The following is a 23,479-nucleotide window of genomic DNA, read 5'->3' as shown; positions in this document are numbered from 1 at the left end:
CTAAGGATTGCTTTAGATACTCTGGGTGTGTGGCGGGGACTATTGTTCCATATAAATTTCAGGGGTGTCTTATCTATTCTTTGAAAAGTGATGTAAGTATCCTCGTAGGGATTGCACTGTACAATGCTTTGGGCAGTATTACCACCTTGATGATAGTAATCTTTCCAATGCATGAGCAAGGGATGTGTTTCCATTTCCTTGTGTCCTCTTTTCTCATCATTTTCTCCTCTTTCAGCTTCCTCTGCTGGACTCCAGGATGGCCCTTGAGAGGTTCTCCTTTCCCCACCTCTTGAGTGTCTGCCTTAGATGGGGTAGAGTAGGGAGTTCGGCTACAAAGACCGACAACACTCAGCCTCCCACTTTTCCCCACAGGTCCCCAATCCTGGACTGTTCCACAGTTGGTTTCTGCTAAAGCTCAGAAATCAGTGCTGGTCTGTGCTCTCATCCCTCTGGGGTCCTTGAAAGTCCTCCGTCCCCCATCCTCCCCGCCCCAGCTCTCTCTGAAATCACTCACAGCCAAACGGAAAAGGCTTTAATGAGAGGGAGGGGGAGAGAGGAAGGGAGAGAGAGAGAGAGAGAGAGAGAGAGAGAGAGAGAGAGAGAGAAAGATGAACCAAGTAACAGATAAAACAAGAGAAGCCACAAATAAGATTATAAAACAACACACTGCTGAAGTGACCTGGGTCGGGGTTAACTGGGAGTTTAATGCTGCCTTCTTCCTGTGCCCCCGATTCCTCCAATTTGGTGCAGGGCATGAATTTTCACTGACCTCTGTCCTTGGAGTTTCTTGCTGAACCAAAATTATTTACTACTTACTTGGGCTTGCTTGCATATTTTAAAAGGCTGAAGTGTCTCTTGGTAGAAGAGCTGATGATAAGCCTGGAGATCAAACCAGAGATACACGCTGTTCTTCCACAACTGTGGATGAGGAAAACACATGAATTACCACCACCCCATCCAGGAAGCTCAGCAAAGCTCTCATTTCAAACATAAATAATGGCTTAGTTCCTTAGTGTTGCTGTAAATCAGGCTCAACTTAAGAGAGGTCATCTTCTATCATCACAAATGGGCAACGTACAATATATTTCTTGATACTCTCACTCAAGTATTAAAGTTTTGCTTTAATTAAATGTATGGTTCTCACATAATTGGTCATTAAAATAGTAAACATACTAGTTCGTGGTTAAAGGTAGTACATATTTTTGGCACTAGATCAAAATCTGAAGGTACTTTTCTATATCTGGACAAAAGAACATCAAAGCTGAACCCCACACATGGGGCCACTTAAATACTTTCCATTTTAGCACAATGAAGGCCATTTGTGGTAATAACCTAGGAAGCTGAAGATCGGTTGGTGGAATGGCTCAAGGCTCAAAGGGCTGGAGCACACTCTTTGTACATGGGAGCCCTGGCCCATGACTCCACCCCTACCCCCACCAAGAACTTCCAGGAGCAACCTCAGGGCATTGAAACTTCTGAGGGAATATCTTCTGAGCGCTTCTGGATGTGACTCCAAAGTTTAACAATAATATTTTTAATAGATAAATTGCTGGAAATGTATTTGCCACTATTTGCTACTATTTGTAGTTGTTTGAGTTATATAAAAATCCTTTCTGAATTTAAAATAAAGAAAGGGGCCCAAGGATGTGGCTCACGGATGCAAGCACAGGCACAGCATTTGAGCTTGATCCCAGGACCACCCGCCTCTCATCCCCCAGTCCCACTGGGTATGGGCTCCCCATACTAGTAAAATAAAATACATTACACTGAAAAGTAAGTTATATGAAAATTAACCATTGCTAAAAATGGAAGTAAATTCCTTACCAGTGTTTGACTTCCCTTGGTCATTTTCTTATAATAGTGAACTAAAGAGAATTATACTTGAGCTGTTTACATTTCACAACATATTTAGAGTGACATTTCTATACCAGAGGAGGTAGAAATGTTAACACCAAATACTATTATCTAAGACTTCTCTTGCTATAAAATGGAGTTAAAACAAAGCAGAAGCATCATTTGAGGTATTTTTTTCTACCTTGTTCCCAGTATCTTCGCAGAATTTAGTAAAGAAAAATCTAGCTCGAGTTTCTACATACAAAGACTGCAACAAATTCTCCATGTTAAATCCTCCAAGGGCATCTTCCACCAAGGTTTTAACCTGAAGAACAAAACAGAAGGCCATTATCTACCCTGAAACACGGTCCTTTTTTGTTGTTGTTGTTGTTGCTCTTTCTTTCTTTCTTTCTTTCTTTCTTTCTTTCTTTCTTTCTTTCTTTCTTTTTTTCTCTCTTTCTTATGGCCTTGCACAACCATGCCCTCTCCTGAGACCTGGAGGCTGTCCTTTTCGCACTGGGTGATTTTATTTGTAGGCATATATGTAATCAAGGCAGTCTGTTTGCATCTGACTGTCAGATAAGATTCATTTCTGGAGCCAAGGCAGGGACACTCTATGGTAAACCGGCCTGATTTCAAAGTTGGGAACGCTGAAGAGACTTCCCAACCTCAGTTATTTGCGTGATACTTCAAGAAAAGTGATAGCATTTCCGGAGACTGCCAAATCTCTGTCCGTGGGCCTCCATCCTCCTCCCTGACGTTTTTTTTTTTTTAGCCTTGAGGAGCTGCTATCATAGCGACAAGGGAGTTATAAAAAGGACTCACTCTCCCTGAGACTCACCATGCTGCTCATTAACTGTCCCAAGGGGGGTTTCCCTCTGGATAGGTCATGGTCCACTTAGTCTAGGAGGCAGCAGAAGTTCCCATAAAACTTTGCCGTTCGTGGGCTGATCTGCTAATGGTGCTGGCAAGCCTCCTCTTCCTCAAACACAGAAGGCTGGCAAACTCTCCAAGCCCAAGATGGACTCCAAAATACGAAAGGGGACCTCTTCATTCACATAACTCTATGCTATTTGTATTTTGCAACTTTGACTTCTTCCTCACATTCAGAAAAATAGAGGGGTTGAAGAGATATTTCAGGGGTTAAAGTGCTTGCCTTGTACCAGGCTGATGTGGTTCAAATAAATGGTTGGTTCCCTCCTGTCATCTCCAGGGAGGGATAACATCTGACCAGGAATAGCTCCAGAGCACCATTGAGTGTTGCCCCCCACACAAAAGAGAAACAAAATATGGAGCATGAGCAATTTAAGGGTTAATGAAAGTAAGGATCTTGCTCTCTCTTCATTGTACTATCTCTCAGCACCCTTCCACTCACCTACTAATTAATGCTTTAATAGTGTTTAACCATTGGTGTTCTCCAATGGGGGGGGAGGAAACTGTTATTTTAGTGGGAAAAATACACTAATTGGAAGAAAAGGAGTGCAGTTTGCTTAAAATAAGATAAATAGCTATACTAAATTATTTATAAGTGTTCAGACTGAATTGGGACTGCCAAGTTTTCTACTAAATATAATCCTTAACCAAAGAAAAGGCGTGTATACCCCACGGAGTACTACTCTAATATTTATGTTCATATATTTATATATTAAAAAGAAATTCTGTCATTTTCAACAATATGAATGGAAATAAGAGTATATTAGGTTCAGTGAACTAAACTGGAAGGAGAAACACACTGTATGATCTCACTGATCTGTAGTGCACAGGGAAATAAATAAGTGAACCAACAAAAACAAACATTCAGACTCTCAGACTAAACTAATGGTTACTGAACATAATGGAGGGAAGTTACCTTCAGTAGGGAACTGAGTAGCACTGTAGCACTGTCCTCCCATTGTTCATTGATTTGCTCGAGCGGACTCCAGTAACATCTCACAACAAATTGTGAAACTTGTTGTTACTGTTTTTGGCATATCTAATACGTCACGGGTAGCTTACCACGCTTTGCTGTGCAGGCGAGATACTCTCGGTAGCTTGCCAGGCTCTCCAAGAGGGGCGGAAGAATCGAACTCGAGTCGGCCATGTAGGCTGTGTGCAAGGCAAACGTCCTACCAGTTGTGCTATCACTCCAGTCCAGGGAACTGAGTAAAAGGGTTCTATTACGTGGTGAGGAACAGAACTACATTTTAAGTGGTGAACTATTTACAGAGCATATGCTGATTTAAGATGACACACACCTAGTACTTGGGAAATTTTATAAAGCAATCGTACTTCAATTTAGAAAAGATACAGGGCTGGGAATGTAGCTCAGAGGGAAAATCGTAGGACCCCTCATACAGGAGGCCCCGGGTTCCATCCCCAACACCCAAAAGCAAACAAACAAGACACAGAAGAATCTTTAGGAAATGTGTAGTTTCCATTTAGAACTGGTGTATTAAATCCAAATTATTAAAGCAATCACTTAATCGCTTAATCACTTAACTTCCCGTTAGTCGTTGATTTGCTTGAGCGGGCAGCAGTAACGTCTCCATTTGTCCCTGTCGCGTGCTAGTTTAGCCCAATGGCATCTGTTCGCTCTGGGAACATGAAGAGCCTCAAACCGATCATTCATGATCTTCATGAAGAAGTCTGAACATCTGGTAGGTGGGCGGCCACGCGGTCTTTTGACATCCCATGGAATCCAGTCAGTAACAGCTCTAGTCCAGCAGTCATCTTTAAATCTCATTACGTGACCAGCCCATCTGATTTTTGACACCTTGGCAAATGAGACAGCGTCCCTGATTCTTGATCGTCGGTGGATGTCAGAACTCCGGATTCTTTCTCTCATTTGAGTGAAACGTGATATTCCAAGCATAGCTCTTTCAATTCTTCTTTGGGAGACCTGAATAGCATTCTCATCCTGTTTGCGTAGGGCCCAGGTCTCTGAGGCATATGTTAATGCAGGAAGAACAGTGGAATCAAAGAGATGTGCCCAGAGCCAGAGGTTCTTCGTCCTCTTAGCTATTTCTTCGACATTCTTGAAGGCGTTCCAAGCCGCTCTCTTCCTCCTGCGCAGCTCGGGTGCCAGGTCATTTGTCATGTTGACTTCTCGACCTAGGTACACATAGCTGTTGCATTCAGAGATGGTCGTTCCGTTGAGAGTGAATGGGGCATCAGGAACGAGGCTGTTTCTCATAAACATTGTCTTCGTAAGATTCTGCTGTAGTCCTACCTTTCCACACTCACGGTCAAAGTCGGCCAGCATTTGTGCCGCTTGGCTGATGTTTGGTGTTATTAAAACAATGTCATCAGCAAAGCGGAGGTGGTGTAGTTTCCGACCATCTATCTTCACTCCCATTCCTTCCCATTCCAGTCGTCGCATGATGTTCTCGAGGGTGGCACTGAAGAGTTTCGGTGAAATGGTATCACCCTGCCGAACCCCTCTCTTGATATCAAGGATCACTTCTTTGTAGAATGGTGAGATCCTGGTAGTGAATCCGCAATACAGCTCACGGAGGATCTTGATGTATTGGGCTTTAATGCCCTGATTGACTAGGGCTTCAATGACCGCTTCCGTCTCAACAGAATCAAAGGCCTTCTTTAAATCAATGAATGTTAAAAGAGCGGCATCTTGAACTCCCGAGAAACCTCAATGAGCTTGGTTATCATGTGGATATGGTCGATGGTGCTGAATCCTTTCGGAACCTGGCTTGCTCGCATGGTTGTTCTTCATCTAGGGTTCTGCCAATCCTATTTAGGATCACTCGAGTGAACAACTTGTAGATGACAGACAATAGGCAGATCGAGCGATAGTTGCCAATGTCATGGATGTCTCCCTTCTTGAACAGTAGTATGGTCCTGCTGGTTTTCCATTGGGACGGAACCTTGCATTCAGACAGGTAGCATGTGAAGAGCTGAGCCAGTGTATTGATGAGTACTGACGGCAGGTTCTTCAGGTGTTCAGGTCTGACCTTGTCTGGGCCGGGTGCTGTTCGTTTCTTTACCGAAGAAATGGCATGTCGGATTTCGGAAGGGAGAACATTGGGAACGACATATCCATCCTGTGGAATTTGGTATGTCGGCAAGTGGACGTGGCTATCGAAGAGATTTGAGTAGAAGTCATGGATAATCTTCTCCATCGCCGTTCTGGAGGATGTGATGGATCCATCAGGACGTCGGAGGGCAGTCATCTTGGTCTTGTAGTTGGCGAAGGACAGGCGGGCGTTAAGAATACTTTTCCCAGCTTCTGCCGCATCTACCAGTACTTCTGCTCTTCTCTCTTTGAGGTCTTCCTTGATCGCATCTCTGCACTGCTTTGCGGGCTCGCACGTTAGCTTGCGGTTGCCTGAGGCTAATTGCTTGAGCTAATTCGCCAGCGTGGTTTGGCGCATGCCTCAGGCAACCACAATTAAAGCAATAAAAAATAAAATTTACGGCCACAAGACCTCTTATTGAATAGTTCTCACTCTCAGAGAACCCAGCATGCTACCAAGAGTATCCTGCCCACATACGTACCTGACTGGGAGCACCTGTAAAGGTCATTAAAGGCTGCCCCAAATGCCTCCATCCCTCTCAGAGAGCCCGGCAAGCTACTGAGACTATGCTGCCGGCAAAAAAGAGCCTTGTAAGCTACCCATGGTGTACTCAATATGCCAAAAACAGTAACAATGATGGTCCTCATTCCCCTGACCCTGAAAGAGCCCCCAATATGCCATCGAGCTACACTAGCACGTGACAGGGATGAATGGAGATATTACTGGCGCCTGCTCGAGCAAATCAATGAACAACGGGGTCACAGTGATAGTGATATTAAGGTAAACACACTCTGCCTCTTAAAAATTATCTCTCCAGAATGTAATAGCAAACACTTTTATTGAATATTAAAATTTTAGTAAAATTACTCAACCCTTCGTTTGTGTGTGCGCTGTCACCAGGCGGAAAAGCAGACCACGGGTGGTTTAAAAGCAGAAATGGATGGAGGGCGGGATGACCTGGCTCTGTGCAAGGAAAGCCTGTGATAGGTTTGCATCAAAATCCTTTAGCAAAGAAAATAAAATGTCTTGTTTAAAAGAAAAACATGATGACAAATCAATAAAAAATGTTCTAGAATTGGCTTGATCTTCAATCCCGGGTGCCCTTTGAACACTCATCTTGCCTCATTCCTCTGTTCTTGCTTGCCGATTTCTACTCTGGAATAGCCTGTACAGACCCTTTCTCTCCCCTCACATCATTCTGAGTAAGTTTCAATAAAGACTATCTTGATGAATAAGTTTATTTATTTTATAACAAATAAAATAAAATAGATTTCAGTAAAGATTATCTTGCTTCATAAAAAAAACCCTATCTAATTCATGAGATGTTTATCAGCCAAATTTATCTCAAAATACTTACCACATTTTCTTCCGTATAAGTAAATCTCCTTTCCAGCTGGGGCTTCAAGCACTCAGATATGTCGGTGAAAGATGTCAAATGAAAAATTCTGCTCTGTTCTGTTGTGTACCTGGACCTGAATTACAAGGACATGGAGTGATGGATCAAGAGTGGGACAGGGCCAGTCCCTAACTTCCCCCTCCCCAGGATGCCAAGGGAGCAGGGTTTCACGTGCCCAGAAGCAGGCCTGGACGCCCCCCAAAAAAATCTTTTATAACAAAGCACCCCAAAAAGGCAGCACTGAGAAATTTGGAACAGGAAGAAACACCTCAAGGCGGGGGGGGGGGGGGTTGGGGCAGAGGGTCCGAAGGTTTGAAACATCGCCCTGAGGCAGGAAGGGGAGTACTGTGATTGGGGTGATCTGCAGTGCCTCAGTCCTTCAACTAAACACAGTGGAGACCAGTCCCCAGGGTCTCCGGATTCAGGGGGAGTTAGAAACAGGCCCTGAACAGTAGGAAGCCAAGGGCAGAGGTGGGACGCAGAGCAGGATACAGGACCACACACAGGGCCCAGAGAGAGCAGTGATGCCAGTGTGACAGTGGCCACTCACCATTTTGTAGAATTTGCCTAGGAAGCAAGAAAAGATGGGGCTGACTCGTGGGAAGGAAATGCCAGTGGGTGCCAAGCTGGTGACGTCGCCCAATCTCACTGAGAGGGCCATACTAGGCACCATCTCAGGACCCTCTCTCCCTGCCCTAGACCTGTGGGTCAGTTCCAAGAAGAGCGCAAGTCATCCCTGTGCTAATTCCGTGCAAATAATGCGCCCAGTGTACCCACTTAGCTCACGTCTGTAAGCGTAGCCTCCCAGCTCCACCCCTTCCTCTTGCTGGACAGGGCCAACAGGCCCCACACTACAAGGCAGCCACAGGCCATGGCCCCACAGCCCCCCCCCATCTCCCACTCAGTACACTATAACCACTGGCCTTTAAAAAGAAACGCACCCAGTATAATAAGACACATACATAACACACCCACAACTAACATCTCACTCAATGGTAAAACATTGAAACTTTTCTACAAAGACCAGGAACAAGATATGGACTCCCCCATTCTGGTCAATATTGTTCTATATAGCATTGGTTTGAAGTTCCAGCCAAAGAAATTCAGCAAGGGGGAGGGGTAAAGGAGGAGAGAGAAAGGAGAGATAGGAGAGAGAGAGAGAGAGAGAGAGAGAGAGAGAGAGAGAGAGAGAGAGGCATCCATATTGAAAAAAGGACAGTTAAATCTGCCAGTACCTATAGATGGCCTGCTATTACACTCCAAAAAATCTAAAACCTCCAGGAAAAACTGATAATAAATACGGTAAAAATGCCAGCTACCAAATGAAAATAGAAATATCTATTGCCTTGGGCCAGAGGGGTTAAGGTGCTTTCCTTGCCTTGCCTTGTATATGGGTTGACCCTAGTTGGGTTTTTTCCCACTAAAAAACATTTCATTTTATTTTTTTTCCAGACTTACAAATTTTTGTGCTTGGGTTTCAATTATACAATGATCAAACACCCATCCCTCCACCAGTACGCATTTCCCACCATCACGGATCCCAGTATCCCTCCCACCCCCCAGCCCCCATCCCACCCTGCCTCTGTGGCAGGGAATTTCCCTCTCTCTCCTTTTGAGTGCTGTGGTTTGCAAAAGGGGCATTGAGTGGCAATCATGTTTGGTCGATAGTCTACTTTCAGCATGCTTCTCCCATCCTGGGAGGATCCTCCCAACACCCTTTGTTTGGTGTTCCCTTCTCTTTCTGAGCTCCCTTTTCCCCTAACATGTGTGGTTGGCCTCCAGGTCATTGAGTAAAATTCTTGGTACTAATCTCTGCCATTCTTGGGTGTTAGTTTCCTATTTTGTTACTTTATGTTCCCCAGATGAATGCAATCTTTCTGTGTCTATCCTGCTCTTCCTGACTCATTTCGCTTAACATGATACTTTCCATGTAGTACCACTTGTATGTAAATTTCATGACTTCGTCTTTTCTAACAGCTACATAGTACTCCATTGTGTAAATGTACCAGAGTTTCTTTAACCAGTCATCTGTTCTTGGTCACTCAGGTTTTTTCCAGATTCTGGCTATTATAAAGAGTGCTGCAATAAACAGACAATTGCAGATGTCACTTCGGCTATACCTTTTTGCCTCTCTGGGATATATTCCCAGGAGTGGTGTTGCTGGGTCAAATGTGAGCTCAATTTCTAATTTTTGGAGAATCATCCATACTGTTTTCCAAAAGGGTTGAACCAGTCGGCATTCCCACCAACAGTGAAGGAGTGTCCCTTTCTCGCCACATCCGCGCCAGCACCGGTTGCTTTTGTTCTTGTGGATGTGGGCCAGTCTCTGTGGTGTGAGGTGATATCTCATTGTGGTTTTGATCTGCATCTCCCTGATGATTAATGATGTGGAACATTTTCTCATGTGTCTTTTAGCCATTCGGATTTCTTCTTTGTCAAAATTTCTATTCATTTCATCTCCCCATTTTTTGATGGGATTGAATGTTTTCTTTTTGTGGAGTTGAACCAGTATTTTGTATATCCTTGAAATTAACCCCTTATCAGATGTGTAGTTGGAGAATATCCTTTCCCATTCTGTAGACTGTCTTTGTATTTTGGTCACTGTTTCTTTTGAGGTGCAGAAGCTTCTTAGTTTAAGATAGAGGTTGACCCTAGTTTGATCCCCAACACCATAGGGTCCCTCAATCATCACTGGTGCATCCCTGGGGGGGGGGGCTCTGAGCACTGCCAGGCTAGCACCCTGGCACACTCCCTAGCTCTTTGGGTCCCCCCGCTGGAAGAGTTGGTCATACACCCAATATACAGTGTCTTTCTTGAGGTGATCAAACCTTTTTGAAATATATGGTGGTAAATGGTCGGACAACTTCCTGTACTTTTAAAAAATGACTGAACTGTATACATAATTAACTTGGTGAAGCATCATGTGAATTTCATTTAAATATAAAATAAAATATAAAAGAAGAGGGGGTTGGAGAGATGTTACAGGAGTGAAGGCACATGTCTTACATGTGGCTAACCCTGGTTCAATTCCTGGCATCACCGAGTCCCCCAGAAAGACAGCACTGGAGGCCTCAAGCACCACCAGGATGGCCCAGATAATCCCCAGCATGCCAGGGGCCAAGCACCAAAGTATTCCTGTTCCCTCATAAGAAACCTGACCCAGCTGGCTGAGGATTGCTGTGGGGAGGCCCCTATGTCCCCCATGCACTGCTTGGGAAGCCCCCCCTCCAAAAAAGAAAGTAAAATTTAAAGATGATTAAATAAACAATCCTTCACCAGCAGGCCCTATACCACGTTAACACTGAAGAATATTTTACTCAGAATGAAAGGGAGCGGGGGGGAAATCCCATTTGAAAATATACCACAGTGCAGAGAGTAAATAAATGTGTGGACAAATATATAACCCAAATGATCAAAATAATAGGCTATAGGAAATAATGACACAATTATTGGGAGTTTTCAAGTTAGGGAAACATTGAATTGCACTGAATCGACCAAACAGCCACAGAGTAGTCTCCTGAGGGGTTTTGGGCTCTCGCACATCAGAGGTGCTGATCTGTTGAAAATTGCCCACACCTGAAATTCGTCTCTAAGCGTGTGTATAGGAAGTAGAACCTTCAAATACCCACCACTGAAATATAAGAAACTTCTATAAATCAATGTACTTCTCTGGCACCACAAGAAAGAGAAAAGATTACTTTTTCATGTATATTTAATGTTTAAACTCTTATAAAATCCAACTATTGCAAAAAAAAATAAATAAAAGCTCTACTTACTCTCTTTCAATCGTATCATCCATAGACATCCTGGGCTGGTAGGAAGCCTCACTCTTCCAAGCTTTTCGAGTTGCTATTCTGGGTGCAAGTGACTTTCTGGGAGATTTGGGAGGTTGTACTGCACTGGGTTGTTCTTTCTTTAAAAAAAAATGGAGATAATAAAGGAGAACGTGAGCAAAACAGAGATGAAAGCACAGCTCTGCGCATTTGCTTTGAGCACATAATGCTTCCCAATTTCCAATCCCCCCCCACACACACACACCAAATGTTCTGCTGTTCAAATTTTAGCTTCCATACAGTCAGAAGACTAAAAGATAGCAGCACTTTAGACTATGAGAGAACAACGACCAGAGGCTTGTCTGTGAGTCCTGAGGCCCATCACTGTGGGTGGTGGAAGTGGAGAAGAAGGATTTTCTGGAGGAAACGGTTCTTGCTGACTTGTTAGCAGGTCACCCTCTCCCTGTAGCACGCCTTTGAGGTGTGTATTGCCTCGTGACTGGGCCCCACGGGATGCGGGGAGGTCAGATTCCTCAACAGTGTGGCACGCTCAATGACCACAAGGACAACGGTGGGGAAGCCAGGGGTACAGTGAAGGGGAGGAATCCACCAGGGCACCAAAGTGACACCCCCTCAGTCACCAAAGTGACACCCCCTCAGACACAGTGCCCAGACAAATGGCAAAGGTTTACGCAGGAGAGACCACGTTAGACACACCACTGTGTCCGGGCCTACTGCTGACCTTGAACCCCGCCGGGCAGGAGAGTCCGGGAATCCGTCCTCACACACTCCGCAGCTGCCCAACTGAGAGGGACCAGATGAGAGCCCCGCTCTCCATTCAAGTTGCCAACAATTTGAGTGACTTTGGCCCTGGAACTGGGACACGGCAGCACAGTTGCCACCTTGCACGTTATAGGCCCTGGATTGAGCCCCAGCGCTGGCCCAAACAAGAAGTAAAAGAAGAATCTAGCTCTGAGGTTCCGGCGAGATCGGGAAACTCAGCTCTAGGTCCAATCCTTGACTTTACAAAGTGACTCAGAGATTTGAGAGGTTGTACTGCACACCAGGTACCTCCATCAGCCGAAGCCTGGTTCTCATTTGTATTGGGGTGAAGAAAATACCTTCGGTCACCTCTAAAACACTCCCGGGACAAGGGAAACTTGAAACACTGTTGCGATATCCCTGCTTTTAAAGTGATATAAAACAATAACAGATATCAGCTGTGATCCATCATATGTAACATTCTAGGACACCTAGAAGGGTCAAGACTACTGAGTTCTTCCTTTTTCGACACAGATCCAACCACAGTTACTGCAGCTCTAGGCTGAAGTGCCACACATTTGCCGGATCTGTTTCAGACTTGCCCCCTTATCTTTCTTCATCTTCCTTTGTAAAATGATAATTACTGGGTTTGGGTTTTTTTTTTGTTTGTTTGTTTGTTTTTAGCTTTTGGCAGGCTGCCGAATGTGACCTGACACACGGCAGTCTGGCAAACTCCCCGTGGCATACCCAATATGCCAAATACCAGTAACAATGATGGGTCTCATTCTCCTAACCCTGAAAGAGCCTTGAATATGGCTCTTTAAAATCTAATTTTACTTTAAAATCTCAGGGCTAATGGCTCCAGAGGCACAAGGACTTAATGCAGAGCCCGGCTGCTTGCGGCAGAAAAGTGAATGGATTATGCGTTGATCCATGCCACCATGGCTGCCCGGAAGGGAAAGGGTGTTGCTCCCTTCCACCTTTTTCCCTCTGGAAAGCAATATCAGAAATCCAAAATCATTTGATTCTTGTAACCAGCTGTAGAAAACAAATTATTTCACAATACCTTTTCAGCAGATCTGATTTGGGGGTGTAAACTCTAAATAATAAATGGTGCATCTTTTGCTGAAACAGTGAATCTAATCAAAGTAGATAGAGTGTTAACTAGAATTCATCTGCCTCACAGGCATTGGGAGGGTTGGGAGGGGGTATATTGGGGTTCTTGGTGGTGAAAAATAAGTACTGGTGAAGGGAAATGTGTTTGATGATTGCATGACTGAGACTTAAACCTGAAAGCTCTGTAACTTTTCCCACAGTGATTCAATAAAAATTAATTAATTAATTAAATTTAAAAAGAAAAAAGAAAAAATCTCAGGGGTAGGACGAAGGAGACGTTAGTGGTGCCTGCTCGGGGCAATCAACGAACAACAGGATGATCGTGATAGTTTTGGGTTCCATTCAGTGTGCTTAGGGTTTACTCCTGGCTCTGAGCTCAAGGATCACTCAGGGATCACTGCTGGTGGAACCATCTGGGATGCTGGGGATTGAACCCAGGTCAGCCACATGCAAGGCAAGAAAGAGCCCTACTGCTGGTGCTATCACTCTGGCCCCCAAAATTACTACTTCTAGCTCATGTGGTTCAGTGTGTATTTGCCAAGGAGCGCCCGTGTGCCAGGCACTGTTCTAGTTGCTGGAAGGAAAATGTTCCCACAGAAAAGCCCTTTAGGCAGGGGCAGGAGACACAGGGCAGAAAGCAGGGACAGGCCAGCCATCGGAAGCTGAGTGACAAAGCCAGGACAGTGCAGCCAGAGACAGTGGGGACAGCGGGACCACAGCAGAGACGGCAGTGGGGGCAGATTCACTTCAGTCCTAGAGAGCCTCTCCGATGTCAGGGATTCAAAGCAGACCCCGAGTGAGGGAGCGAGGGGAAAGACACGTGGTCACTGGAGAGAGTCCCCTGTGGGTGAAGAGCAAATGCCCGTCTCCTGGTTTTCCCAGTGTGTTCACGGAAGAGTCAGTGTGGGGGAAGGGAACCGTTGGCAGGCCAGAAGGTAATGGGGCGGTACAGCTAGGCAAGGATTTGGGCTTTGATTGATTGGTTGAATGCTTGACTGAGAGCAGGGCTGGCTTTCAAACTTGCTCATGCAAGGCAGCTGCTCCCCCACTAAGCCACATCCCTGGCCCAAGACTGGTTTCACTAGGGCAAGAGAGGAGGCCACGAGGGAATTGTGAACAGGTGAATGACATGATCACACACATTTTCCCACCTTCATTTTTCCATTTTGGGTACTTTGATGGTTTTTGTCTTTGGTTTTGGGGTTGGGATTTTTGTTTTGTCTTGTTTGGGAGCCATACCTGGTGTTGCTTAGGACTCACTCCTGACTCTGTGTCCAGGGATCACTCCTGGCAGACTCAGGGGACCAAACGGGGTGCTGGGACTCGAACCCAGGTTGGCCATGTGCAAGGCAAACACCCTACTGTGTGTACTATCACTCCAGCCCCTTTCTCTCTCTCTCTCTCTTTTTTTTGATCACACACTTTTGAAGCAGCACTTGGGCTGCTTTGCAAAACACACACTTACACTTCAGCTTTCCTTATTCTAATTCTTGCAGCATACACAACCACCCAAAATTAAATCAATCAAATAAAAGTGAAGCTGAAAAGAAATGTGAGCGATCAAAACCCCCCTGAGAAAGTCATGCCATCAAGGACCTGTGAACTTTGTCAGGAGATGGTTGGACCCCTCCCAATCCTACCTGCATCCCCGCTATCCGAGGGAAGCAAGATTTGGGCCGTAAGGGCAGCAGCGTTGCCATTTGTGGGAAGGGGTCCACGTCCTTCCTGGGTTTCTGCTGATGAATGTGCCAGAATTTGAGCTGGGCACTGGCGATCTTGGTGGCACGCGAGTGGGTGATACAGAATCGAGGAGCCCTGGGCAGAGGGAAAACAAAGGAAAAATGGAGTGAGGAAAAAGGCCATGCAAGTTTCACACCTCCAAAAGGGGGGCCTGCCAGCTCACCTCAAGTCAGGCCGGGCCGCGTTTCTGGTAATTTCCACTTCTTTCCCTGTTCAGTCTTTTGGGGGTTGTTGTTATTGGGACCACACCCAGCTGTTCTCTGGACTTACTCCTGCCTCTGTGCTCAGGAGTCACTACTGGAGGGGTTCAAATTGCCCCATGTACGCCAGGAATACAACCAGGGTAAACCGTGAGCAAGGGCCCCGCCCAGTGTAATATCTCTCCAGCCATGTTTTAGCAATATTTTACTCAGCTGGGTTGTGGGTACTAAAAAGGTCCATGAGAGCATAACTTACAGCTTTCGATATATCTTAAGTATTTGAGAACTGTGGAAAGAAAGAAGAAACAACTTCTACCAAAAACGTCCAACACGTGGAAGTAATCTGGAGGACAGACCGGGGGAGGCAGCCAGAGCAGTGACAGGAGACAGACACAATGTGCCCGCATCTGCCAAGTGAAGGAAGCCAAGTGGGTGCCACGCTGAAAGACTGGGTGACCTGGAAAAGGCTCACCCCAGCCACCCAGTGAGTCTCTACCCTCGGGGGCACCCCTTTCTGAGTGAACCTCTTTCCTCACAGAGGCCGTACTCCAAGCGAGCATCACCTCTTGTCTGGATCCCACACACCCTCTGCCTTGCCTTGCCTTTTGCTTCTTCAGTGGACTCTGACAACTAGTCATAAGCCCGCCTCATCCCTGTGCCCTTAGCACAGCGCTGGGCTGAAAGGAAGCTCCAAAATGCTCAGAGACAATACACTATAACATGAGCTACAAGTAACTCTTTTTTTAAATTTTTTTATTAGTGAAACACCATGAGGTACAGTTGTAGATTTACATTTTTTTGTGCTTGGGTTTGATTATACAATGATCAGATACCCATCCCTCCACCAGTGCCCATTTTCCACCACCATGGATAATATCCCCCCCACCCCCATCCCCCCGTCCCCCCCTGCCTCTGTGGCAGGGCAATCCCCTGTGTTCTCTCTCTCCTTTTGGGTGTTGTGGTCTGCAAAAGAGGCATTGAGTGGCAAACATGTTCAGTCCATAGTCCACTTTCGACATGCATCTCCCCTCCCTCCTGGGAGGGTCCTCCAAACACCCTTTATTTGGTGTTCCCTTCTCTATCTGAGCTGCCCTTTCCCTCTAGAATGCCCAACTGGCCACTAAGCTATGGAGTAATCCTCCTGGTGCTGATCTCAGCTATTCTTGGGTATTAATCTCATATTTTGTTACTTTATATCCCCCAGATGAAAGCAATCTTTCTATGTCTATCCCTCTCTTTCTGACTCATTTCGCTTAGCATGATACTTTCCATGTTGTACCACTTGTATGTAAATTTCATGACTTCATCTTTTCTAAGAGCTACATAGTACTCCATTGTGTAGATGTACCAAAGTTTCTCTAACCAGTCATCTGTTCTTGGGCTTTCAGGTTTCTTCCAGTTTCTGGATATTGCAAAGAGTGCTGCAATAAACAAACAAGTGCAGATGTCACTTCGACTATACATTTTTGCCTCTCTGGGATATATTCCCAGGAGTGGTATTGCTGGGTCAAATGGGAGCTCAATTTCTAATTTTTTGAGAATCGTCCATACTGTTTTCCAGAAGGGCTGAACCAGTGGACATTCCCACCAACAGTGAAGGAGTGTCCCTTTCTCGCCACATCCGCGCCAGCATCGGTTGCTTTTGTTCTTTTGAATGTGGGCCAGTCTCTGAGGTGTGAGATGGTATCTCATTGTGGTTTTGATCTGCATCTCCCTGATGATTAATGATGTAGAGCATTTTCTCATGTGCTTTTTTGCCATTCGGATTTCTTCTTTGAGAAAGTTTCTGTTCATTTCATTGCCCCATTTTTGGATGGGGTTGGATGTTTTCTTCTTGTGGAGTTTAACCAGTATTTTGTATATCCTGGATATCAACCCCTTGTCAGATGTGTATTCAGCGAATATCCTTTCCCATTATGTAGACTGTCTTTGTATTTTGGTCACTGTTTCTTTGGAGGTGCAGAATCTTCTTAGTTTAAGATAGTCCCATTTATCTATCTCTGTTTTCACTTGCTCGGCCAGTGGCGTGGCATCTTTGAAGATACCATTAGCTTCAATGTCATGGAGGGTTTTGCCAACTTTGTCTTCAATGTACCTTATAGTTTCTGGTCTGATGTTGAGGTCTTTAATCCATTTTGATCTTACTTTTGTACACGGTGTTAGGAAGAGTTCTGAGTCCATTTTTTTGCATGTAGCCGTCCAGTGATGCCAGCACAATTTGTTAAAGAGGCTTTCCTTACTCCACTTCACATTACTTGCATCTTTATCAAAGATTAGATGAGCATATGATTGAGGGGAGATGTCAGTGTATTCAACCCTGTTCCATTGGTCTGCAGTTCTGCCTTTGTTCCAGTACCATGCTGTTTTAATTATTACTGCTTTGTAGTACAGTTTGAAGTTCGGGAGGTTGATTCCTCCCATTTTCTTTTTCCCAAGAATTGCTTTAGCTATTCGTGGGGGCTTATTGTTCCATATAAATTTCAGGAGTGTTTGCTCCATTTCTTTGAAGAATGTCGTGGGTATCCTTATAGGGATTGCATTGAATTTATACAATGCTTTTGGTAGTATTGCCATTTTGACAATGTTAAGTCTCCCGACCCATGAGCAGGGGATATCTTTCCATTTCCTCATGTCCTCTTTTATTTCCTGAGGTAGCGTTTTGTAGTTTTCTTTGTACAGGTCCTTTACTTCCTTAGTTAAGCTGATTCCTAGGTACTTGATTTTCTGGGGCACAATTGTGAATGGGATTGTTTTTTTCATCTTGCTTTCTTCTCTCTCATTGTTTGCATATAGGAATGCCATGGACTTTTGGGTATTGATTTTATAGCCTGCAACTTTACTATACGAGTCTATTGTTTCTAGGAGTTTTTTGGTGGAGGTTATTGGGTTCTCTAAGTATAGTATCATATCATCTGCGAATAGTGAGAGCTTGATTTCTTCCTTTCCTACCTGAATGCCCTTAATATCTTTTTCTTGCCTAATCGCTATTGCAAGTACTTCCAGTACTATATTGAACAGCAGTGGAGAGAGTGGGCATCCTTGTCTCGTCCCTGACCTTAGGGGGAAGGCTCTCAGTTTTTCCCCATTGAGGATGATGCTTGCTGTAGGCTTGTGGTAGATGGTTTTAATTATGTTGAGGAAGGTCCCCTCTATACCCATTTTGGCTAGGGTTTTCATCATAAAGGGGTGCTGGATCTTGTCAAATGCTTTCTCTGCATCTATTGATATAATCATATGCTTTTTATCTTTTCTTTGTTGATATGATGGATTATGTTGATTGATTTCGAATGTTGAACCATCCTTGCATCCCTGGGATGAATCTTACTTGGTCATGGTGTATGATCTTTTTGATGAGTAGTTGGATTCTATTTGCTAGTAGTTTGTTGAGGATCTTTGCATCTGTGTTCATCAGGGATATCGGTCTGTAATTCTCTTTCTTTGTGGTATCTCTGTCTACTTTTGGTATCAGTGTGATATTTGCTTCGTAGAAACTGTTTGGAAGTGTTTTTGATATTTCAATTTCGTGGAAAAGGTTAAAGAGGATTGGGAGTAAGTCCTCTTTAAAGATTTGGAAGAATTCACTAGTGAATCCATCCGGACCAGGACTTTTGTGCTTGGGGAGACTTTTTATTACCATTTCAATTTCCTTGATGGTGATAGGTCTGTTCAGGTATTCCAGGTCTTCTTGGTTCAGCCTTGGGAGTCTGTAGGAGTCTAGGAATTTATCCATTTCCTCGAGGTTTTGATGTTCCGTGGCATACAGTTTCTCAAAGTACTCCCTGAGGATCCTTTGAATTTCTGTAGTTTCTGTTGTAATGACCCCCTTTTCATTTCTGATTCGGTTTATTAGGGTTTTCTCTCTCCCTTTCTTTGTGAGTTTTGCTAGAGGCTTATCAATCTTGTTAATTTTCTCGAAGAACCAGCTCTTAGTTTCATTGATCTTTCAGATTGTTTTTTGGGTTTCCATCTCGTTAATCTCTGCTCTGAGTTTTATTATTTCCTTTCTCCTGTTCGGGTTGTGCTCCTTTTTTGGTCCTTCTCCAAGCTCTTAAGCTGTGAGGTTAGGTTACTTATGTGTGCTCGCTCCTCCTTCCTGAGGAATGCTTGTAGAGCTATAAACTTTCCTCTTAACACAGCTTTTGCTGTGTCCCATAAGTTTTGGTAACTCGTGTCCTCATTTTCATTCGTTTCTAGGAATCTTTTGATTTCCTCTTTGATTTCCTGTCTAAGTCACTCGTTGTTCAGTAGAGCACTGTTTAATTTCCAGGTGTTTGATTTAGTTTTCTGTTTTTGTATGTGATTTACTTCTAATTTCAGCGCATTATGGTCTGAGAAGATTGTCGATACAATCTCTATCTTCTTAATTTTTTTGGAGGCATGTTTTGTGGCTCAGCATGTGGTCTATCTTGGAGAATGTTCCATGTACGCTTGAGAAGAATGTGTATTCAGCTTTTTGTGGATGAAGTGTCCTGTATATATCTACTAAGTCCCTTTCTTCCATTGTTTCCCTCAGATGAAGTATGTCCTTGCTAAGCTTGAGTCTAGTTGATCTATCAAGAGGTGACAAAGCAGTGTTGAAGTCTCCCACTAGTATTGTGTTGCTGTTGATGTCTTTTTCCAAATCTATGAGTAGTTGTTTTAAGTACTTTGCTGGTCTCTCATTAGGTGCATATACATTTATTATTGTAAGTTCTTCCTGTTGTACAGATCCTTTGATCAATAAGAAATGACCTTCACTGTCTCTTATGACCTTCCTCACTCTGAAATCGATGTGGTCTGATATTAGGATGGCTACCCCAGCTTTTTTATGGGAGCTGTTTGCCTGTAGGATTGTTTTCCAGCCTTGGACTCTGAGTCTGTGTTTGCTTTGACTATTGAGATGTGTTTCTTGCAGGCAGCAGAATGTTGGGTTCAATTTTCTAATCCATCCTGCCACTCTATGTCTTTTAATTGGTGCGTTTAGCCCATAGACATTGAGAGAGATTATTGTTATGGGATTTTGTCCCATTGTTCTGTTGAAATTTGGTGTATTTGAGGGGCCTTTCTTGCCTTAAAGTAGCCCATTTAGTTGTTCTTGTCACCATGGTTTTGAGTCTATGAAGTTCCTGAGCTATTGTTTGTCTGTGAAACTGTGTGTTGTTCCTTCTGTTATGAATGAGAGTCTCGCTGGGTAAAGTATTTTTGGGGAGGCATTTATTTCATTGAGTTTTTTCACTATGTCCCACCACTGTTTTCGGGCCATAAGGGTTTCATCAGAAAAATCAGCTGTGAATTTTAAAGATGCTCCTTTGTAAGAGATTTCTTTCTTCGATCTTGCTGCTTTCAGAATTTTGTCTCTGTCTAAGGTTTTGGTCATTTTGATCAGAATGTGTCTTGGGGTATTTTTATTCGGATTTCTTCTAGCTGGTACCCTTCGGGCCTCCTGAATATGGTCACAAGTTTTCTTCAGCTCTGGAAACGTTGTAGCAATGATGTCTTTGACAGTTTCTTCTTCATCAAGGTTTTCTTCCTGTCCCTCTGGGACTCCAATAATTCTTATGTTACCCCTCTTGGCTTCATCACGATCTTCTCTTGCCATCTGTTCCCGAATTGTGAGTCTCTTTTCCATTTTCTGCTCTTTTCTGGAGAGTCTCTGAACTTCATCTTCGAGCTCACTGATTCTGTTTCTCAGCCGCTGTTACTCTGCTGCTGAGGCCTTCCACTGAGTTTTTCATTTCGCCTACGAGATTTTTCAGGTCTGACATTTCTGATTGCATTTTCGTCATTTCTGCCTTCAAATCCTCTTGTCTTCTATTGGCATTTGCTTTCCATTGTTTCTTTTAGTTCCCTAAGCATCCTAAGTAGCTCCCTCCTGAATTCCTTGTCAGAGAGTTTGTCTAACACTGCAGTACTGTTGGTGTCATCTGGGCTAGACTCTTCAATAAGAAAGTTTGGTGAGATTTTGCATTGCTTTACCATTGTGAAAACTGTGGTTTAGTCCTTAACATTCACTGTTACTATTCTGCTTGATATGCAGTGTGAATTAAGATAGGCTTATGAGTTATTGGCTACTGTGTTTCTAGTGACTGAGTTAAGCTAGAGAAGTTTCCATTGAAGAAGGTAGCATTTGGTTCCTATGGCATATGAAGTGGGAAAATATTTCGCGGCCGCTAACGCGGCCGCGGCTCTGGAAAGAGTCCCTGGCACTGAGCGAGGAGTTGGGAACGCCGATGGAGCTAGCTGGGCATGCGCACAGAGGGTCCCAGGCCCTTGGGGGCGGGCTGTACCTGGTTGGAATAGGAGCCGTTCGCTTGGTTGCCCAGAGCTGGGCCTCCGTGCCCGTCCCACGCAGACCAGGGGTAAAACCGGCTTTCTAGGAGGTGGAGCTAGCTGGGCATGCGCACAGAGGGTCCCAGGCCCTTGGGGGCGGGCTGTACCTGGTTGGAATAGGAGCCGTTCGCTTGGTTGCCCAGAGCTGGGCCTCCGTGCCCGTCCCACGCAGACCAGGGGTAAAACCGGCTTTCCACAAGTAACTCTTTATACACACACACACACACACACACACACACACACCACATACCACACATAGACACACACAAGACACACACAGAGACACACAGACATACACTCACACAGATACACACACACACACACACACACACACACACACCCCAATCTGATAAACTACCAAACAGTGAATAATTGAAATCAAATGGTACTTATAAAGCAACCCCAGAGCTTCAGTTCTGTCCAGTTCTAGAAGGGATTGAAATTCTCCCATGTCTCTCTGTCTGTCCCTCCCATTGTTCATCGATTTGCTCGAATGGGCCCAGTAACACTTCCATTGTGAGACTTGTTGTTACTGTGTTTGGCATATCGAATACATCACGGGTAGCTTGCCAGGCTTTGTCGTGCAGGCGAGATACTCTCAGTAGCTTTCCAGGCTCTCCGAGAGGGGCAGAGGAATCGAACCTGGGCCGACTGGGTCGGCCGCGTGCAAGGCAAACGCCTTACCCACTGTGCTATTCTCCCATACAGTCCAATTATCTAAATGTTATTTACTTTAATGAAGGCCAAAGAAAGATACAATAATCTTGTTATTATAAATTCCTAAAAATGACATGTTCATAAGACAAAAAAAGATGTAACGTGACTAGACTAAGAAAAATGTAAGTCCCTAACTTTAGGGGAGAGGTAGAGACTCAATGACCTAGTGCTTGGGGGAACCAAACTCAGAACACCCACATACAGAGCATGTGCTTAAAAGCCACTAACTCTGGATTTCAGTTTGGGGGCAACAGCTGGTGTTGTCAGGGCTTACTCCTTCCTCTGTACTCAGGGCTTACTCCTGGCAGGACTCAGGGGACCACACGTGGTACCAGGGATCAACTGAACCTGCATCAGCCCCATGCAATGCAGGCAACCTTCCCACTGTACTCTCCCTGAACCAACCTTGATTCGTGTCCTTTTTCTTACCAATACAGAAGTAAAGGTTTAACCACCTCCACCTGGATATTAGTTAAATGCTCTTCATTCCACTAAGACCCCTCCAGCAGTTTAAACTTGGTTAAGATCTCCATCGAAAGGTAGCACTCTCCGTTGCTCACCAGGTAGAGTCTCTTCATCTTCTCAAGATGTCTGGAATGTGAGCAACACACAATAAGAGGCGACATTCAACAGGCCCAAAACGGTGGTCTGCAAAGCATATATGGAGGCCGGAGTGATAGTACAATGGGTAGGGCATTTGCCTTACACGCAGCTACCCGGGTTCGATCCCTGGCATCTGATATGGTCCCCTCAGCACCACCAGGAGTAATTCCTGAGTACAGAGCCAGGAGCAACCCCTGAGCGTTGCTGGATATGACCCAAAAAGAAAAAAGAAAAAAAAACGCTTCAGGCACTCCCAGCCCACAGGGAGTCATAGGGGAAGCAGGACAGGACAGTGCAGACAGCCCGTCTCTGCTGTGGGACAGACAGACAGAGCTGTGGAACAAACAGACAGAGAGCCATCTCAGCTCTGGGACGGACATACAGCCTGTCTCAGCTGCAGGATGCACAGACAAACCGTCCATCTCAGCTGCGGGATGAACAGGCCCAGTGGCCCTGCAAAGATCTGCCTGGCCTCGTTCTCTGTGTCCTTGGTAAAACAAGCACTTTGCTACTGGGCTGAGGGTGTTTAGAGGTTGACCTTGGAGACCCTATTGTGATCCAAATCGCCCATGGAAAGAAGGCAGGGAGGTCAGGGGTCATGGCAAAAAGATGCAAGGCTGGAGAAAAATTTGATTCCATGCTCTTGACTTTGAAGTTGAGGTAGGGGCCACAAGAACAAGCAAGCAGGTACCTGCAGAGGGTGCAAAAGGCCAGGAAAGGACTTTTTTCTTTTTCTTTCTTTCTTTTTTATTTTTTGCAGGGGGTCCTCCCAAGCAGTGCTGAGGAGGTACAGGGGCCATACCTGTAATTTTCGGCCAACCGGGACAGTAGGTCAATGCAAAGGCCCAAGAAGGCGATTGTTCCTGGATCCACTGATCTCAGGGACAACTCCAAGCCACGACGGAGCCAGAGACTCCAGAACCTCCCCCTGGTACTGCGGCGGGCAGGGATCACATCTGGGCCAGGCACATGTGAGGTACATGTGAGGGGCATGTGAGCTCTAACTGCAGGACTAGCCCC

At 44.9% G+C, this 23,479-nt stretch overlaps 1 protein-coding gene across 1 annotated transcript in view; it reads right to left on the bottom strand.

The window, feature by feature from the left end:
• Positions 1 to 302: 302 nt before the first annotated feature.
• The window catches only part of LOC130041872 (regulator of G-protein signaling 22-like), a 94,886-nt gene continuing 71,709 nt past the window's right edge, over positions 303 to 23,479 (bottom strand). The window contains 7 exon segments of the mRNA XM_056134186.1: positions 303 to 329; positions 817 to 918; positions 2,036 to 2,158; positions 7,201 to 7,315; positions 11,016 to 11,152; positions 14,531 to 14,705; positions 22,286 to 22,460. Of these exon segments, the coding sequence (XP_055990161.1) occupies positions 303 to 329; positions 817 to 918; positions 2,036 to 2,158; positions 7,201 to 7,315; positions 11,016 to 11,152; positions 14,531 to 14,705; positions 22,286 to 22,460 (854 nt within the window).

Source organism: Sorex fumeus, unplaced genomic scaffold (assembly GCF_029834395.1).
Source record: "Sorex fumeus unplaced genomic scaffold, SorFum_2.1 ptg000002l, whole genome shotgun sequence".
Classification (NCBI taxonomy): Eukaryota; Metazoa; Chordata; class Mammalia; order Eulipotyphla; family Soricidae; genus Sorex; species Sorex fumeus.
This window is presented reverse-complemented; position numbering and strand designations above follow the sequence as displayed.